The 17,730-nt window shown below is 41.2% G+C and overlaps 1 protein-coding gene across 2 annotated transcripts; it reads right to left on the reverse strand.

The window, feature by feature from the left end:
* Window positions 1–1,150: 1,150 nt before the first annotated feature.
* Window positions 1,151–17,457, reverse strand: NUDT4 (nudix hydrolase 4). Of its 2 annotated transcripts, none has more exons than XM_060112468.1 (5): window positions 16,953–17,457; window positions 7,008–7,118; window positions 6,174–6,218; window positions 4,275–4,359; window positions 1,151–3,982 (listed from the first exon to the last, which is right to left on the reverse strand). In XM_060112468.1, exons 1-5 carry the CDS (start codon window positions 17,049–17,051, stop codon window positions 3,780–3,782), a joined length of 543 nt encoding a protein of 180 aa, XP_059968451.1. In that variant the 5' UTR covers window positions 17,052–17,457; the 3' UTR covers window positions 1,151–3,779. The 2 variants fall into 2 exon arrangements, with proteins under 2 accessions (XP_059968451.1, XP_059968450.1); XM_060112467.1 differs by having other exon boundaries at window positions 4,275–4,362.
* Between the last annotated feature and the right edge of the window lie 273 nt (window positions 17,458–17,730).

Here is a 17,730-nt window from a genome sequence, read left to right on the forward strand (position 1 = left end):
ATGTATAAAAGTATTTGATGGGGATCACATTTTTATATAAAATTTTGCTTTTGAAGATGGTACCTGTCTTAAAAAAATAGATCTAACACCTTGAAAGGAATTTTCTGATGTATAAATAACTTAAATAATTACCACTCATCTCTACTTCACTAGAATATAAGATCCTTGAGGGTACAAACTTGTTCTGTTCTGTAGCTCTAATGCTAGGCATAAAGCAGATGCTGACTACTGTGCAGCTAATGGTAAACAGTTACATTAAGAATTTATGAAACAAGGTACTGGATGGAAACTTCGAGACAATCAGCTACACAGCAACGTTCCAGCTGTCACAAATCCATTACAAATTATACTTTAATGAACTCAACTAGTGTTTAGTCTGTGTAAGAGACATGTAGAGAATTCTTGTATTCCAACGTGAAGACATTAGAAAATGCCAAGTTTTCTCTTTTCCTCCAATTTAACAATCCTAATAAAAAACCAAATGAGATTTGAGTAGAACTTTTATGTGAGGATTCTAAAGCTCATCTTAGGTAAATAATATTTTGGGTAAATATAATGGCCTCACCAGTCACCCTTTTAAAACAGAGCTGTAATAATTAATATGGGGACTTCCCAGGTGGTCCAGTGGTTAAGACTCCACGCTCCCAATGCAGGGGGCCCGGGTTTGATGCCTGATCAGGGAACTAGAGCCCGCGTCCAGGAACTGAAGATCCTGTAGGTGGCAACAAAGATACTGAGTACCGCAACTAAGACCCAGCGCAACCAAGATAAATATTAAAAAAAAAATAATGTGATGGTAGTGTAGAAAGTGTCTGCAACATATTACAGCAAAATACAGAATAAGCCAAGAGCCCTTTAAAATTGTTAAAATAATTATAACACAAACCCCATTAGGAAAGGGGACTAGCAATAAATAAGACAACCACAGTGGCATGACCGGTGTCCAATAAGATGGAAAACATACATTAGGAGAGTAATGGCAACACCTTACTGGTGAGCTGTTCCTTTTAACTCAGTTCCACTAGTAAGGATCATAAAAGGGAAGTGTATAAATGAACTACTAAGAGATAATTATATGGCCACCCATGGGAAAACAGTAAAGTTGTTACTGTGGAATGCCAGACAAGTTTTCACTTGGACAGTGTTAAGATATGTTAAAAAAAAATTCATTCCCATTTTTTATTTGATGTTTCCAAATATAAAAAAAGTCAAGATTCTTACACCAATTATCTCAAATGAGACCATGCAAAGCAATTTAAAGTGTATACAACAATCATTCCCCCTTCAGTTTTGCTGCTTTATACAACTGTGTGATCAACAGAAAATTGAATGGCATGTGCCTGGTTGGAAAATTTCACCGGTTTACAAAAAAACAAACAAATGAACGAACAAAAACCCAACAACAAACATGCAAGATAGTTGCTACTTTGTGTCTGTGAATCAATTTACAAAGTTTTTAAAATTTAGGAGCCACACGGAACTGAAAATTTTAGCTGCCCAATTTTATCCAACTACCCCACAGAAAGCACAAACGACAGTCCCAACACTGTAAACTTTGAAGAGTTGAGATAGTAGACACTATTTGTTATCTATAGTAGATTCAACTGTTGAGTCTGCAAATGTAGGCTTTTTTCTCTTAACAGAAATAAATCTCCTTAGGGCCTTTCCTCTAATTTTGCTAGGCTGGGTTCCAAAAGAATAGCGAAGAACCCTTCATGTGAAATTTAAAGTGTGACGACTGAAATATTCTGATGCATTATACAAATTTTTGCTAGTTGCATAGTAAAGACAGGTGGTTTGCTAAATGGCACTGAAGAAAACCTAACCCAGTGGCACTACTTAGTCCAAATGTTTCTGACCAAAGAAAATTATACAACAATATTTATAGGCTCACTTTTAAGAAATGGCTGACATTAATACTGTACATATTTTACATGTCAAATACATAGTCCAAGGGTTTATAAAATAAGTTCATGCATTATTACTTCTAATAATATCATATACAAGATACCCAGCCCTCCCCCCAACCCCCAGTACTTCTGACAACATTTCAGGTGGACACAGTCTTATATACAAAAACAATCCAGTTTCTCTGCTGTGTTAAGTATATAATTTAAAGAAACTTCAGAGATCACTGAGGAAAAAACTCTTAGTCCATTGAAGATTGATACAAAGTGTCAATCTGTGGGATTTAAAATGTTTCCTTTTAAAAAAACACCCAGAATACATAAACTCTGTACAAAGAAAAATATAAAAATTCTGGATGATCATGTTTGATCACACTACATAATTTAGAATGAAATATCATTGGTTAAAAGTTTTTCTACTTCACTCATTCCTTTGACAGCATTAATTTGTGAACTAATATTTATATAGTTCAGCTGCATTTATGGCACAAGATCTCATTTTCAAAACAGTGGCACCAATTTCCCTTAAGTGTAACAGCACTCTATTTTTAGCAGCAATTATATTTTTAAAGGTTAACAATTTATAGAACAAATGTATAACTATGCTTATTTTCTACTTTATGTTCCACCAGTTACAATTATTTACAAGAAGCTAACAAATGTCTACATATGGAATCATCTTTCACTTGCCCCACCTCATTTCTGACTTGGTCAGGGAAGTACAGGTGTTTCAGACAAGGTATTTATGTGTTTTAGATGGGATTCTTGGATTTAAGTGAATATAAAGACAAGTGTAAGACAAAGTAATTCTTAATTCAGGTATGTTCCAGTGCCCCAATATTTAGTTATATGATAAATAGTACCTACTAACCAGCTGTAAAAGATGAGATGTTCTAAGGTGCCTTAACAATCTAGGTCTGTAACAGCTGAACAAGAAGGCCATTTACTCAATTGTGATGCAGTCAGCACTGACTGGCATTTAAGGTGGTAACCAGCAAGTTTAACTGAAGAGATGTCACTAAATTAAAAAACTGGAAATATGTTTTTAAAAAGCAATTTACATTGAGGGAAATATGGTTCTCATGTATTCTGTGTAAAGAGAGATTATGGATGAAAGGAATTGGCAATGGAGCACGCTAACTCAAATTCCATGAATACAGTTTTTGTGATGTTATGTACTACATGTATTTTGCTTACTGTACCCGCCTAACAATCACCAGCTCTACAGAGTTAAACTTTGTATTAAAGGACTATTGAGTTTTAGGGGAATTGGCCATATCAGGTAGTTAGGGACATAATACCGGTTGTGAAAACTGAGACAAACGAGTTGACAAATTCCTGAAAACAGGGCCATATAGAAATAGTCCAAATCTGGAATCTATGAATCAAAATTGTGATCCTATGAAACAAGTTTTTGGGTTGATGGACTGCTTTAATATCAAGAATTACTGTCGTAAATTCCCACAACAGAAGGATTTGTTGAATATGTTAATATTGTGAATGAGAAACAATTTAAGGGAAAAATATACCCACGAATAAGCTGAAATGACAAAAACCACAGACTGACATCAAATGGACAAAAAACTGAAAAAAAAAATGCTGTGAAAATGCCAACCAAAATAATAAGGTGGGTGAGTGGGGGCACAGTTAAGGCATCTAAAAAAAATTCCACATGGCTTTGGCTTATTAAAATATTTTACACTATTTTTTTTTAAAAGAAGATTTGAAAGCATCTGAAAAACATGCAGATTGTTTGAAAATCCTGCATGGCAAATTCAGACAGTTTGAAAGCGTCATTCAGATGTTTGCCAAGGATAATAAAGCCTCTGCCCACGAGACTGCACATGGTGGAAGAGGTCCTTCCAATTCTCTCTATCTTACACTAGACGGCAGCCCAGAGGTCTGTGCAGCAGTTACAAACAGGGTGTTACTATCTGGAAGGGAAGGGACTGTGGAATTTCCATTGGTTGGAGAACAACCCAGCTTTAGTTTTTCCAGGTACTCGGCATGTACAGGCTTATGACACTGGAGAACTTTGATGGCATCTTCTACTTTGAACCACTCTCTCTTTCTTCCTAAAAAACAGTATGAAATTGGTTACTAAAAATAAAAAATAATGAGGTCAATTTAAAAAAGCTATACGCTATTAACAATGCCCCCTCAACTGTCTCCACAAATAATGACTATGTTTTGGGGAATGGCTTAGACAACAACATATTGGGGAACAATTTTAAGATAATTCAAATTTGGAGATGTATATTGATCTTCTCTAAAAAGTAACCCCAAATAATTTAGGGTGAAAACTGAATACACATATGTAGTATTTGAATTAAGAGAATTCAGATAGCAAAAGGAAAGGGAATTTACCTATATTAACAGAATCTTCCCAGTCTTCTAATATTTCAGTGACAGTAAGAACATAAACATATGTTCTGTGCTTTCGGTCCTGGTTCTGCTTGAATATAAAAGAAAAGCATGTTAATCTACAAGAGCTAGCCATATACACATTTTCGAGTGAAAAATTCAGTGTGGCATACATTAGCATAGTCTATTTGCCAACATAGGCAAGTATACTCAGTCATATAACCCAGCATAAAAGTGAGTTTATATGAGACAAAACATTTAAAATGGTGAAATTAGCTCCCAATACTAAACTTTTAGCACTTTGGTTTCTGTCCATTAGACAATTTTCATAAAGAAAATCTTAAGATTGGAATGGAATCTATATTAAAAGAACTGCATTCCTGTCATCTTTATCCTAGGTCCTATTCCTGTGGGCTAATCCCAACAGTCTTTTGTGACAATGGAAACTGCTTCCTTTAGGACCTCTGTAGAAGAGCAAATAGCCCCAGCTCCTTTAGAACATGCCTCTCAGAGGGTCACAAGATGCATACAGAGCACAGCCCTATTAACCTAGACCAGGGCCTCTCAACCTTGACCATCTACTTCATCACCCAGGATGAAAATTTTTTTTCAGAGACACTGATTCAGTGAGTCTGAGAGGAGGCCTAAGTATTTAAAAGCTTCCAGGTGAACTATGCATAGCAAAGGTTGAGAATAATAGGATAGTATAGAATAATAGGATAGTCCATTTCTGGAATGTTATATTGATATTTTAATCCTATATGCCCAAACTCAATTTTTAACCATATTAAAACTGCTGCCTAGCCTTGTCTCTAGGTTCAAAATTAAACCCAAGTTGGCCTTAAGATGAAGGGGCTCATCTTCATCTTGATTAAAGTTAGCCTTGTTTGCTATAGTCTAAGACTTTAGATAATTGACTTATTTTTTTCCTACCACAAATCACCTGAGTAATCCACTCATTCAGTGTCTTATGTCTTTGAGAATGAAAGAAAACCCGCAATATGTTTTCCAGTTTAACCAGGAGATGGTGCTATTTAACTGGGTAAAGCAAGTGCTGAATTCTGCAAAATTTTGAATAGTACCTTAAGAACTTTATTCTTAACAATTACTGTATTCTGGAAGTCATCAATTCTATCAAGTGCTGTACAATCAGAATTTTTTCTCAATCCCTGTAAAAGGCTTAAAATTAAAATCTGTAGGGACTGTATTTACATAGTCCTACCAGCAGGACTAAGCTAACACTTAAATAGTATCTTGGGGGAAAAAAAAGTCACAATGTGTCTGATATACCATGTACCTAGGTCTGAATTTTGGATGAAAATATATCTGAGAACAGCTTGGGTCTCATTTCTCCCCACCTTCCATAGAGTACCTGTCACTTCCAAATTTCCTCTCCACAAATTCCATTCTGACTTCAGTCATAACAAATTATACAAGAAAATTCTACGTTTCCAGTATCTAGTCTTGTGTATCTGAGTTATGCATCCTCATGGTGTCCTTTCAGGATAAAGTCATTATGTATATCACCCAACGTTACATGCTGAAGGCAAAGGGTACATTTCAAGACAGTATCCATGAGAGACCTAAGCCCTTAGGTGATATTGAGGATATCACCTCCTAAAAAGTCTATACCTAAACTGTATACAGTGAACCAAGAGGTAAGTCTGTCATATCAGCCCCACTGTACTGTCACATAAGACAAATTACCACTGTAATAATGCTGTATAAAATTAATGGTATATGAAAGTTAAGCAGCTTTTACTTCCCTCCCTCCTAATCCTTATGATTTGCTTGCCTACTGATAGTTTTAGATGAATGTCTAGTTCAGGCTGCTGGCCTGTTAGGAAGGAAGAAGTCATTAATCCTATCATCAGCAAGATGAGGATTACTTTTGTAACTCACCTCAAATATGCCCAGGAGTCTGCCCAATTTTCCTTTGACTCCAGCCTATTAAAAAAAGATGAAATGTAAAATTTTTACCTCTACATAACAAAATTTATATGCAAGTTATTTTCTTTCTATGTGTTACACTTCCACTGCACAGTCCTGTTCCTTTTACCTAGTACTGTGACACTGGAACTTCACTGTGTGCCCCATTCAAACCCATACTGCAAAGTAACAAACTGGCACATGCTGTCTCCTAGAGGACGCTCATCCCTTAAGACCCGTCTCTAGGAAACCTTTCCAATTATGCATCAACACCCAATGAGAGCCTTACCATTCACTTCTCATTTATGCCCTAAATGCTGTTCCAGTTTTTATGGCACTTGATCTATGCTGTTTTGCCCCTGAGTAAAGCAAGTTCTATCTCTCATCAGGTGTGAGAAGACAGGCAGGCCAAGTGTGCTTCTGTGCACGTGTGCCCCCTTATTTTACTGAACTTTAAGAAAAAGCCAGTAAAATAAAAGCAACTGGCTTTTTTATTTATTTGAAAAGGAATTGTAGCATATGAGGAATGTCTCTGTGCATTTTTGCTCAGTTAATACAAATCTTGCCCTGGGGCAAGGCCATCATGTTATATGTTGATCACCAATCAGACTTACTATCTATTTTTACCAGGTAGAAAAAAAAATCTGCTTAGCAAAGCACTAGCTGTAGTTACATGCTTTAAAATGTTGAATTAGACAACCAAACAGCACCTGTGGGATCTGCCTGTCTTCTTGCCTTCTCCCCGGTGTACACAGCAAAGTGCCTTGTTTGTGAATCTCACCCAGAACGTGCTACTCTTCATCTTACCTCTTCATAAACCTCCCTCACGGCAGCACCGCCAGGCTCCTCCTCGGGCTCCATTCCTCCTCCTGGGACAATCCATTGATCTGGGTACCGACTGCTGCTCACCAACAGCACCTGCAAGATCGACCATAATTGTAAACTCCAGCCCCAGAAGCACTATGGACATTCACATTCATTTTCCCATGCGACAACAGCAGAGGTGGGCAATTTCAACAGAAACTGTATGACCCACAAAGCCTAAAACACTGTTTGGCCTTTACAAGAAACTCGGCAAATCTGGGTCAAGAACAGCATTAAGATTGAAACGTGCACAAACAAACAAAAACAAACACTCTATTATCACAGAGTAGTATCCTATTAGTTCACTTTTTAATGGTATCTGAAACAGGAAATATATATTCATCCTATAAGTGAAAATTTGTGTGCTAGGTTGGGTTGGAGTTCACCGAAGTTGGGGGTGGGGTGGGGAAAGGCTATGATAAATAACCAAATAATGTTCATGAAGGTCACATCTTGACCAACTTGAACAAAAATGTCTGCAAAATGACCTTAGTATATTGCCTTCAAGTAAATGCAAAGAATTCTCACCAGAAATTAATCAACTGAGAGCAAAGCTTGATCCCCGATGTGAGTTCTGGTTTTCTGACACTGTGCCAGCTGTCTGCCCGGCTTCCTCCCTACCGCCAGAGGAACGGACAGCCCTCAGGAGTTCACAGCCAGCCCAGAATTCACCTACTTGAGTAAGTTGCCAGAACTCAACCTTCCCCAAATGGAAAGTTCCCGGCTGACAGCAGCAGTTTAGCAAGTCCCACCTTTCCCCCAAACCTCTAAAACAGGGTTGGAAGATGAGGGAACACCTGTTCAGGTGCACAACCCCCCTCAACTTGAAAAAAAAGCAGCACACCTTTGCCTACGGACACACCATCACCACAGAGCAGTGGATCAACTAATGCTCCAGTGATCTGAGCTCCATTTCTCTCATTCTTGATCTGGATAGGACTCTACTGCTCCTACCAGCATCACTCCTCCAAGTATATAACTGGCAGAACAGTGCCAAGTCCAGAGAAAGCACCGTAAATTAACACAACAGTTGATATAGCCTTAGCTAAAGTACTAATGGCTGACACTGAGGGAACCACCAAGTCCAAATACAGCAATTTTGGTAAAGTAAAATGTAAGACAGCCTTAAATTTGAGCTTTCTTAAGTATTAGCAAATAGGGCTTATGTATCAAAATTAGAAACTAAAGAGCCAGAGTAAACAAATCTAGCAAGAACTAGAAAGCACAGGTTTCAACTGGAAGATGTTTATAACTCTACTAATCATAAACCAGATGTGTTTCATTCCTTGATGCACATGGTGATGGGTACCAGTGTCGTCCTCTGTAAAAAGAAGTAACTATCCTTTCAAGACTGTTGAGTGTTAGTATTAAATACCTTAGATCCTAGACTAAATACGCACTGTTGGCCATTACTAGCTCTTCTGCTTTCCCACCAACTGAGTTGAATTAGCCTATCAAGACAAGCTTGTTGGGACGTCCCTGGTGGCGCAGTGGTTAAGAATCCACTTGCCAATGCAAGGGACACGGGTTCGATCCCAGTCCGGGAAGATCCCACATACCGCGGAGCAACTAAGCCCGTGTGCCACAGATACTGAGCCTGCGCTCTAGAGGCCGCGAGCCATAACTACTGGGCCTGCACACCACAGCTACTGAAGCCCGTGCGCCTAGAGCCCGTGCTCTGCAACAAGAGAAGCCACCGCAATGAGAAGCCAGCACACAGCAACAAAGAGTAACTCCTGCCCTCCACAACTAGAGAAAGCCTGAGCGCCACAAAGACCCAACCCAGCAAAAAATAAATTAATTAAAAAAAAAAGATAAGCTTGCTCCCCAAATTTTGCCAGTTGTACTTGTTTTTATAATTACTGAGAGTTAATGACAAATGACAGCAAGAAGGAATTATCAAAAAAGGGTCTGCAAAGATTCATTAAAAATGTGTTATTAAAAATTGTTATCAAGGACTTCCCTGGTGATGCAGTGGTTAAGAATCTGCCTGCCAGTGCAGGGGACATGGGTTCGAGCCCTGGTCCGGGAAGATCCCACATGCCGTGGAGCAAGTAAGTCTGTGAGCGACAACTACTGAGCCCGCGTGCCACAACTACTGAAGCCTGCGAGCCACAACTATTGAGCCCACAAGCCACAACCACTGAGCCCGCGTGCTACAACTACTGAAGCCTGCACACCTAGAGCCCATGCTCCGCAAGAGAAGCTACCGCAACGAGAAGCCCGCACACAGCACGCAGAGTAGCCCTCGCTTGCTGAAACTAGAGAAAGCCCGCATGCAGCAACGAAGACCCAACACAGCCAAAAATAAATAATAAAAATAAATAAAATTTTAAAATTGCTATCAAATTAAGTATGGATGAGATACTAAAAAAAGACTAAAAGAAGGAAAATTTTAAAATCCAGAAAGTTAAAATTCTACTCTGTACAAAGTGGACTGCAAATCAGATTTCACCTTTGTATTTTATTCAAAAACGAGACTTGCCAAGAATCTATGGCATTCAAAGACTTTGACTCTATTATCAAGACTGGCAAATGAATGTAAGTTTTTAAGTTAAAACAAAAATGTTTAAGGTACCGAAGTGTTATATCTTACATCAAGGGAAAAGTAAATGGTAACCATCAGTCCTGACCACAGAGTTGGAAGCCTCTTTTCCTGGTTACTAGGTGTGAGTTAGGGATAATCTGGTTTCTATTATCCGAACAAAATTCTTACTACACAATGCTATGCTCTCTAAGCAACCCCCTTGATTACCTTCATAATGGAACAGGACAATGCAGGTGGCTAGCCACCAGAAAAGTACATCTTCATTTAGTAAATAGGGAGTTTCAAAACCATCAATATTTATAATGTTTGAGTTCTGAAAAAATGAAATTCAGTGTCATATATCTAGGTCAATGACCATTATGTTCCTATTTGACCAAGACAGTCTTTAAGAACTAAATTACATAAGGTTAATAATGTTGAAAAACAATTAGTACAGTCTGTGCCTGTTTTTGAACTAACACTTAAGCTTCCGATTTAAAACCAAATCTTTATCTACCTACAGGATATCACTATCATGTGACTAAGCTTCTCTTCCAAATGATTTAGCTGAAATCAAGAACTTATGATGCTGCAAGAGTCTCTTGACATTCCAAAGTGATGAAATTTGATTAAACCATTAACTTCAAATGTATCTTTTCAAAAAATGGTCAATTTAAAATGAGTAATACCTAAGGTATACCATCTAAATGTTTAGATGCTCAGCATCTAAACAACTAACTTAAGAGATCTGATAACGAGCCTTTGGTGATGGTACAGATTTGGAAACCAGTATGTTATTAAGTACTTGCCTACTGGTCCTGAGTACTTTATTTGGAGTTCAAATGAGGTCAAGGCTACATGGGGGGTGGGGGGGGGAAGGAAGATGGTGATTAAGAAAGAGGCAAGAACTGAGGGATATACTCCATAGACAAGAATAAACAGAATTATGGCAGAGGTCTGCCAGGGTAGCAGAAACAAGGACAATTAAAACCCCTTCTACACACTGGAAGAATCGAAACCTATAGAACCATATCACAAAGCATTATTATTCAATACCTCCCTCTCACCCCCTGCAAAGCCATCTAAACATTCTATAACATCCCCAATGTACTAGATCTATAATGTAGCTTTAGCATGCTAACTAATGCTCTAAGAATGGTGTTACTAAAAACAAACAAAAACTTCTAGAGAAAAGGGTTCTCAGACTACCCACTTTCATCTACACTTTGTCTCAAAATAATGCTTATCAAAATTTTTAAATTCTATGGTTGCATTAACCTTTACAAACTTCTCCTTTCTTCCCTCAGACTACCAAAAAGAATCCATAATTTTACAGGCTCCGAAATCCTAGGTTGACTCTTAGACGTCTGTGATGCAAAATCTGCGAGAAAGTGGTGAAATTTGCTGGAGGTTAAAACAATCTACACTGTAAGGAAGTGAGAAAGAGTGAAGGGAGTGGGGATAAAGTGTAAAAGACAAAAGGAATGAGCGTACAGAGCAGTTGCTATGAAGTAAGTCTACTGATATTTGCCACTAAACATATATATGGATATGAATATATTTATACTTATATACCGTTATTTATTAAGGAAATGACCAATGCTTAAAAAGAAAAAAAAGAACGGCATTACTGAAGTAACAAAAGATAGGTTACAAAAGCTTATTCAGTAAGAGGATACATCAACAGCTGACAGATCCACACATGGTCATTCACAGGTTTTAAATTCCCTTTCAACTACTTTTCTAGGCATATAAGATTTTATGCATCCAACAAGTTGACAGTCTGTCACCACATTAGTGACAAGATGACAAAGATGAAAGTAGACATTTTAACCTTCCAGATAAGCCAGAGCTGAGACCAAAGGAAAGATTTATAAAAAGGAGGCTAGTCCGCCCACCAAGTTGCCGTGTTGGACTTGAATCACACTCAAACCCCAAAGCCAATGGCATTAGAGTGGTGAAAAGTGAAGACACTTCTTCCCCTGATTCAACCTGACCACCTTCATATCAGCATTCCTCCTACTATACTATCAGACCTTATCCCTCTTCATGTACTGGGCAATTATCAGAATAAAACACTATTCCCCTGGCATTGTTGAGTAGTCATTTCTCACATTTGTCTTTTTCTTAGATACCTAATGTTTTAAGATTTGGAACAGAAGTATTCCTCACTTTTAGTAGCAACAGTATAGTGATAGTGGTCCACTTGGAACCAATCCTGAGTCTTGCTGGACAAAGCTTTGTCTGTGAATTGGAATAACGTATAATATAGATTCTATACCCTATATTGCCCAAGTCCTCCTCACTGGGGATGTGTAAAAGTGTGTAAACTAGAAAAGGCTGTTCAACGTCTATATAATGCAGTCATGCCCTCAGAGGCTGGAGGTACATGGGGTTGTTAGCTCCCTACATCAAGGGGCCCCAAATTGCCCTTCGTGTTTCAGCTTTTACCCTCAGGACCGCTCTGGGTCGTGGCCTGTTGCCACGAACAACTAGTCACTACAAACTACTGCTGCTTTCCTGGAAAAAACAGAGCTATCCAGAGAACCCCTCAAGTGATGCCCAAATCTAAGGATGAAGAAGTTTATTTTGTGAATTGTAGCTATTTAGAAGCTGTTTTGGGGTTGTTGTTCTTTCTTCCCACATTAGCATGAATAAGGATCGCATGAATGGTTAAAACTAGCTCTGCCGTACTTAACTGTTTCATAGGCAGTTAGCCAAAATTAGGCCCACAGCATATTAGGAACACCTACTACACACATACACGTTTTAAAAGATAGTAAGTTACAACGATAGTTATTATATCCACTAACCACTACCAACTGCTATTACTAAGCAAACTAGTACTACTTTTTTGGACTATAGAGGCAGAGTGCTATAAGAAGATCAGAAATAACAGCACATTGTGTTGAAAATGTGTTTAACCCAAATTAGATTCTATGGATTGGTAGATAATGGTAAGTTGGGTTGACCATGACTTTTTCTCCTAGCATGTTAATGTTTTGAAGTGATGAGGTAAACTTTTACAAAATTAGAGAAAGCCTTGGCGATAAACCAAAATCACAAGAATAAAACCAGATGCGAATCGTACAGAAGTGCCTCCACTTGAAGGAAGTGGCTGGCTGAGTAGGCGAAGTAGCGCTTCTCTAGGTCTGGGAGAGTTGCAGGCACAGATGAAGAGGGCTGGTGACATTTCCCTGGATTTAGAAAAGGCTACCTTTGGATAGTTAATTCTGATGAAAGTGGTTTCCATTTGAAGTATCTTCAAGGACTTAAATCTCTGAGGAAGTAAGAGTCCCAGAATATATGTCTGAAAAGGACTGTTGATCCTAGGGGTTAAAATGCTAGTAGAGAGAAGTATTAATATTAGTTTTTGTTTTTGAGAACTCTGGTTTTAGAGTTCCGTAGGTCTTGAGACTCTACTCTTCCCAGCAAGTCTTAGTTTTAGTGCATGATTTTGTAGAATGCAGCCCCTGGCTCAGGGAGCTTAAAAGTTAACTGGGGGCTTCCCTGGTGGAGCAGTGGTTGAAAGTCTGCCTGCCGATGCAGGAGACACGGGTTCGTGCCCTGGTCCAGGAAGATCCCACATGCTGCGGAGCGGCTGGGCCCGTGAGCCATGGCCGCTGAGCCTGCGCTTCCGGAGCCTGTGCTCCGCAACGGGAGAGGCCACTACAGTGAGAGGCCCGCATACTGCAAAAAAAAAAAAAAAAAAAAAAAAAAGTTAATTGGAACAAAAAGTCCAAATGGAAGTTCTTAAGACTCTTTGTCTATGTTTCCCACTTGCAACTGTGCCTGGATTCCACCCAGGATCAAGTCATTTCTATTTCTCTCTTTAGAATTCTAGCCTATTTTGCTGCCAGATCATCCTCAAACTTGAATACATCTAAAATCAAAATATTCCTTGTCCAAAAGTAAGAGTTCCTTTCTTGTCTAGCAACTCCTTAACCTTACATTTAAGGTGCTCTTTGTTTTTCAGCCATTATTTGTTCTATGCTATCCTAAGCTGCAGCTTAACTAGACCACAGCCCCAAGTCTTGCTCTGTTTGTGACGCTTGGTTCTTCCTTTCCCACTCACTGAAATCCAACTCCAAATGACTCACGTTGAATCTTAACCCTGGAGTACCTGATGGTACTTTTAACCTTATTTTATTTCCTTTTTATCAGTTATTTGTCTAACCTCCTGCTGTAGAGCACGTTCCTTACGAGAGGACACTTTTCATCTTTGCATCAAATATGTTCAATGGAATCCATTTCGGGTTACCTTTTGTGAATGGATTGTTCACTTTCACTGCACAAGCAGAGTATCCCAGCTACTCTATGGAACACTTACTTGTTGCCTTGACTGGAAGCCCAACTGTCAAAAGTAAGGGTGGTTCCCTAGAGAAATAACTAGCTGGAGAGAGGATCAAGTGAACATGAGATTTAGAAAAAAAGGGGCTCAAAATGATCTGCCAGCTTCTGTGACCTCGAGACAAGTTACTTCTGCTGCCTAATTTCTTCCTATACAAATGCTAATACTTATTATTTAGCTCACAGGGCAGAAAGAGATACAATGGGAAAATACATAAAACCACACCCAAAAGAATAAACACCCCTGCTGTTAGAACATCTTTCCTTCCTACAATAACCTATTCTAAAGTAAGGTCTATCAGTGGTTGAGAGTCCGCCTGCCGATGCAGGGGACACGGATTCGGGCCCCGGTCCGGGAAGATCCCACATGCTGCGGAGCGGGCTGGGCCCGTGAGCCATGGCCGCTGAGCCTGCGCGTCCGGAGCCTGTGCTCCGCAACGGGAGAGGCCACAACAGTGAGAGGCCCGCGTACCGCGAGCGAAAGAAAGAAAGAAAAGAAAGAAAGAAAGAAAGAAAGAAAGAAAGAAAGAAAGAAAGAAAAATTTTAAAAAAGTAAGGTCTACTGAGAACCCCTTCAGTACTGAGAGCCAGACTAGAACACTGCATAGCTTTTGAGGGTCAAACGGCAATTACTATTTTATTTCAACTTACATTCTATAAACACAACTACAGAAATGAAGATCTTGAAGATCTAAACCAGACATTAAAGTTGGCTGTGCATTATTTAGAGAATTCCAGAGTCTTCCCTCAGAGCATATTCTCTAACAAACCGATTCACTTGGTTTCACAACCTCCAGGTTGTCAAAGTTTTATGCAATGAACTTATCTACTAAATTCTCCAAATCTTGCTCTTTACTTCATTTTATAATGGCACTGGTCTCTCGAGTTGACCAGAGGCTAGGAATTTAGCATTTATTACAGTAGAAACAATTTCAAAGCACAAAAACAACTCATTTATTTGCTAAGGTTAACTTCTGAAGCTCTCCGCAGACTGTGCTTTACCATTCACACAATACAGATCATTTCAATTTCCTCCCATTTCCCATATCTTCCCCTGGGAACTTTTGTTTTTACAAAGCCTGAATTCCAAGTTCACGTTATGGCAAGACTTCAAAGTCACTACTTTCGCAGTCTTCCAAGCTCAGTCTCACAAAATCTCACTCATTCAAGCAAATCTCGTGTGCCCAGTCGCTAGGGGCTGAGCCCTGTGCTAAGAGCCCAGCATCAGGAGTGGGACCCGATGCTGAATTCCGACTCGACCACTTCCTAATTACGTCATTTTGGGCAAAGTGCTTATGCTCTGCAACTATCTCCTCACCTAGAAACCTGCACTAAGAGGATTAAATGTAACAAACTTAAAGGTCTTCAGGCAGTGCCCAGCACCTAGTAAGCACCCAACTAAGAAAATAATTACACAATACGGAGCCAATCAGGTAAGACTCTTGACCTATCTTGATCACTTCTGGCTACTGTACTATTTTATATTCAAAGTTTGCTTTGTCCTAACATGGTCCTTCCCTCAAGGACCTTCTAATCTTTTTCAACAGAATGCACTTAAAGCTTGTTGACTTTGTAAATGCTAAAAACCTTTCCCTCTCTACTTTCTGGCTCTCCTAAATAGGCCCAGTTCAAAGACACCAATTTCCCTTGAAAACTCCTTTGGAATTTAAGTTTAACCACTTAGAGACCCCCAACTGAGCACCGGATCAGCACTAAAGGGCCTGGTTTCTTTTCAAAAAATAAAGGCAGGACAAGAGTTTGAAGAGCACCATTCTGAGGCACTTTGATCTTTGTTAGCATAGTAAGAACAACTAAGCCACTGAGAGTACGCTATGTCATACTCACCCTAACTACAGGGACTGGCAATAAGGAAGCCATTAAATTCCAGTCTCCAGCTTTACCCTGTAATTTTATTGGACATAATTGGTTATGGAAGTAGAACTCAGAATGTTAATGCTTTCCCCGTCTAACCATTTTAGAAGTGGCAATGCTAAAAGATTTTCATCGGCTACCAATCGACTATTATTGCTCTATGGAAATTTAAAGCAGTGAACCATTTTTAAATTAAATAAATGTAACAAATAAATAAAAACTGTTCTCCAGGAAAACCTCAACGGCCTCACTATCAACCCAATGCTGATGGGTGAATTACAGAAGACTGACTGCTGCTTCCTCTTAGAACAAGACTGCCTGTCTCCAGACGTCAAGCCAAACATAGCAAAGAAGCTCTGATAAATATGCAGAGTGCTAGAGATTACCGTCTGAAAATGGCAACTTTGCCCAACTCTAGTCCATCTTCTCCCTTCTGCTGTGACTCCACATTTTTCACTACCCATCATTCTATAGCCAGAAAACTTTCCAAGAGTAGGCCTTGTTTAAAAAAAAAATCAAGTATAAATATGCCAAGTGCTTGTCAGTTAAAGGATCCACTTGAAAGTGGAAATGACAGAACTAGATCGAACGAGTTTTTATTTTAAAGCACGGGGACTGGATATTCCATAATCATGCCTACATTTATCTGAAACCGCAAACTGCTGTAACGGGAGGAAAATGTAACAGAGGCAGAAGGGCTTGGGCTGCAACACTCACGCCATTGCTACCCTCCCTGTTACAACTCAAGGTTTTATCTCGCTTCACGCTCAGTTCGCAGGTTTAAGTGGTAACTCCCCCTAGGCGGGACCTAGACGGCCCGGGACCTTTCCGGGGGCCAGGAGGTGTCTCGGCCTCCGGTCCTAACCACGACCCAGTGGGAGAGCATAGGGCTGGGCGAGCCCCTTTGTTTCCACAATCAACCCAGAGAAAGGAAGGAAGGAGGGAGGGAGGGCGGGAGAGAAGGAAGGAGTGGGCTAATCCCTTCCAGTCCTGGGGCCAGACGGAGGGTCGGCTGGGAAGGGGATGCAGAAAGGGAAGGGCAAGGGCAAGGACCCTCCTACTCCGGCCAGCACGAACACCCACCCCAACCCCGCCCCGGCGCCCCCGAGGAGGGCACCGAGCGCGCCGACCGCCCTCACCTCGTCCTCCTGCTCGCTCCGGAAGCACAGGCACGCAGCCCGCTTCTTGAAGCCCTCGCGGTCATAGGTCCGCGTCTGGTTGGGCTTGAACTTCATCATAGAGGCGGGCTCTTGCTGCCGCTGCTGCTCCGGCCGCCGCCGCGGGGGCCTGGCCGCCGCCACCCAGCCGGGGAGTGGGGGCGAGGGCGAGTCGGGGAGCAAGAAGGCGAGGCGGCGGCGCGGGGAAGGGCAGCGAGGCCGGGTCAGTCCCGGAGCCGGCGGCCGTTCCGATGCGGTGCAGGGCGCGAGCGCCGGTCACTGGAGCCCGGGTGCCGGGGAGGAAGCGCCGCCTCTTCCCGGGCGTCCGCCGCTCTCCATGGAGCCCGCCGCCCGCTCCCCTCCGCTCTCTCCTGCTGCTGCAGCCGCCGCCACCGCCGCCGCCGCCGCCGCCGCCGCCGGAGAAAGAGCGAGGCTCGAGGACCGCGCCACGAGGAAACAGCGGCAAGAACTGGCGCCGACTGGGCAGCAGCGCCGCGGCAGCTTCGCACCGCCCCCTCCGCCGTATTTAAGGGGACCGCGCACGCCCCGCCCCCAGGCGCACCGCCCTGCGCGCGCCTCCGCGCCTGCGTGCCGAGACGGCTGCGGCGGGGGAGGGGCGGCGGGGTCGGGGCTTCGGCCTTCAGGCTGCTGGATTTCGGCGGCGCCGGATGGTTAGAGCTCCAGCTCGGCGTGGGAGGACCGGGCTCCAAAATGCCAGCGAAGGGACAGACAGAAGCAAAGACCCTTACCTCCCTATGTA

This window comes from Mesoplodon densirostris, chromosome 11 (genome assembly GCF_025265405.1).
Source record: "Mesoplodon densirostris isolate mMesDen1 chromosome 11, mMesDen1 primary haplotype, whole genome shotgun sequence".
Classification (NCBI taxonomy): domain Eukaryota; kingdom Metazoa; phylum Chordata; class Mammalia; order Artiodactyla; family Ziphiidae; genus Mesoplodon; species Mesoplodon densirostris.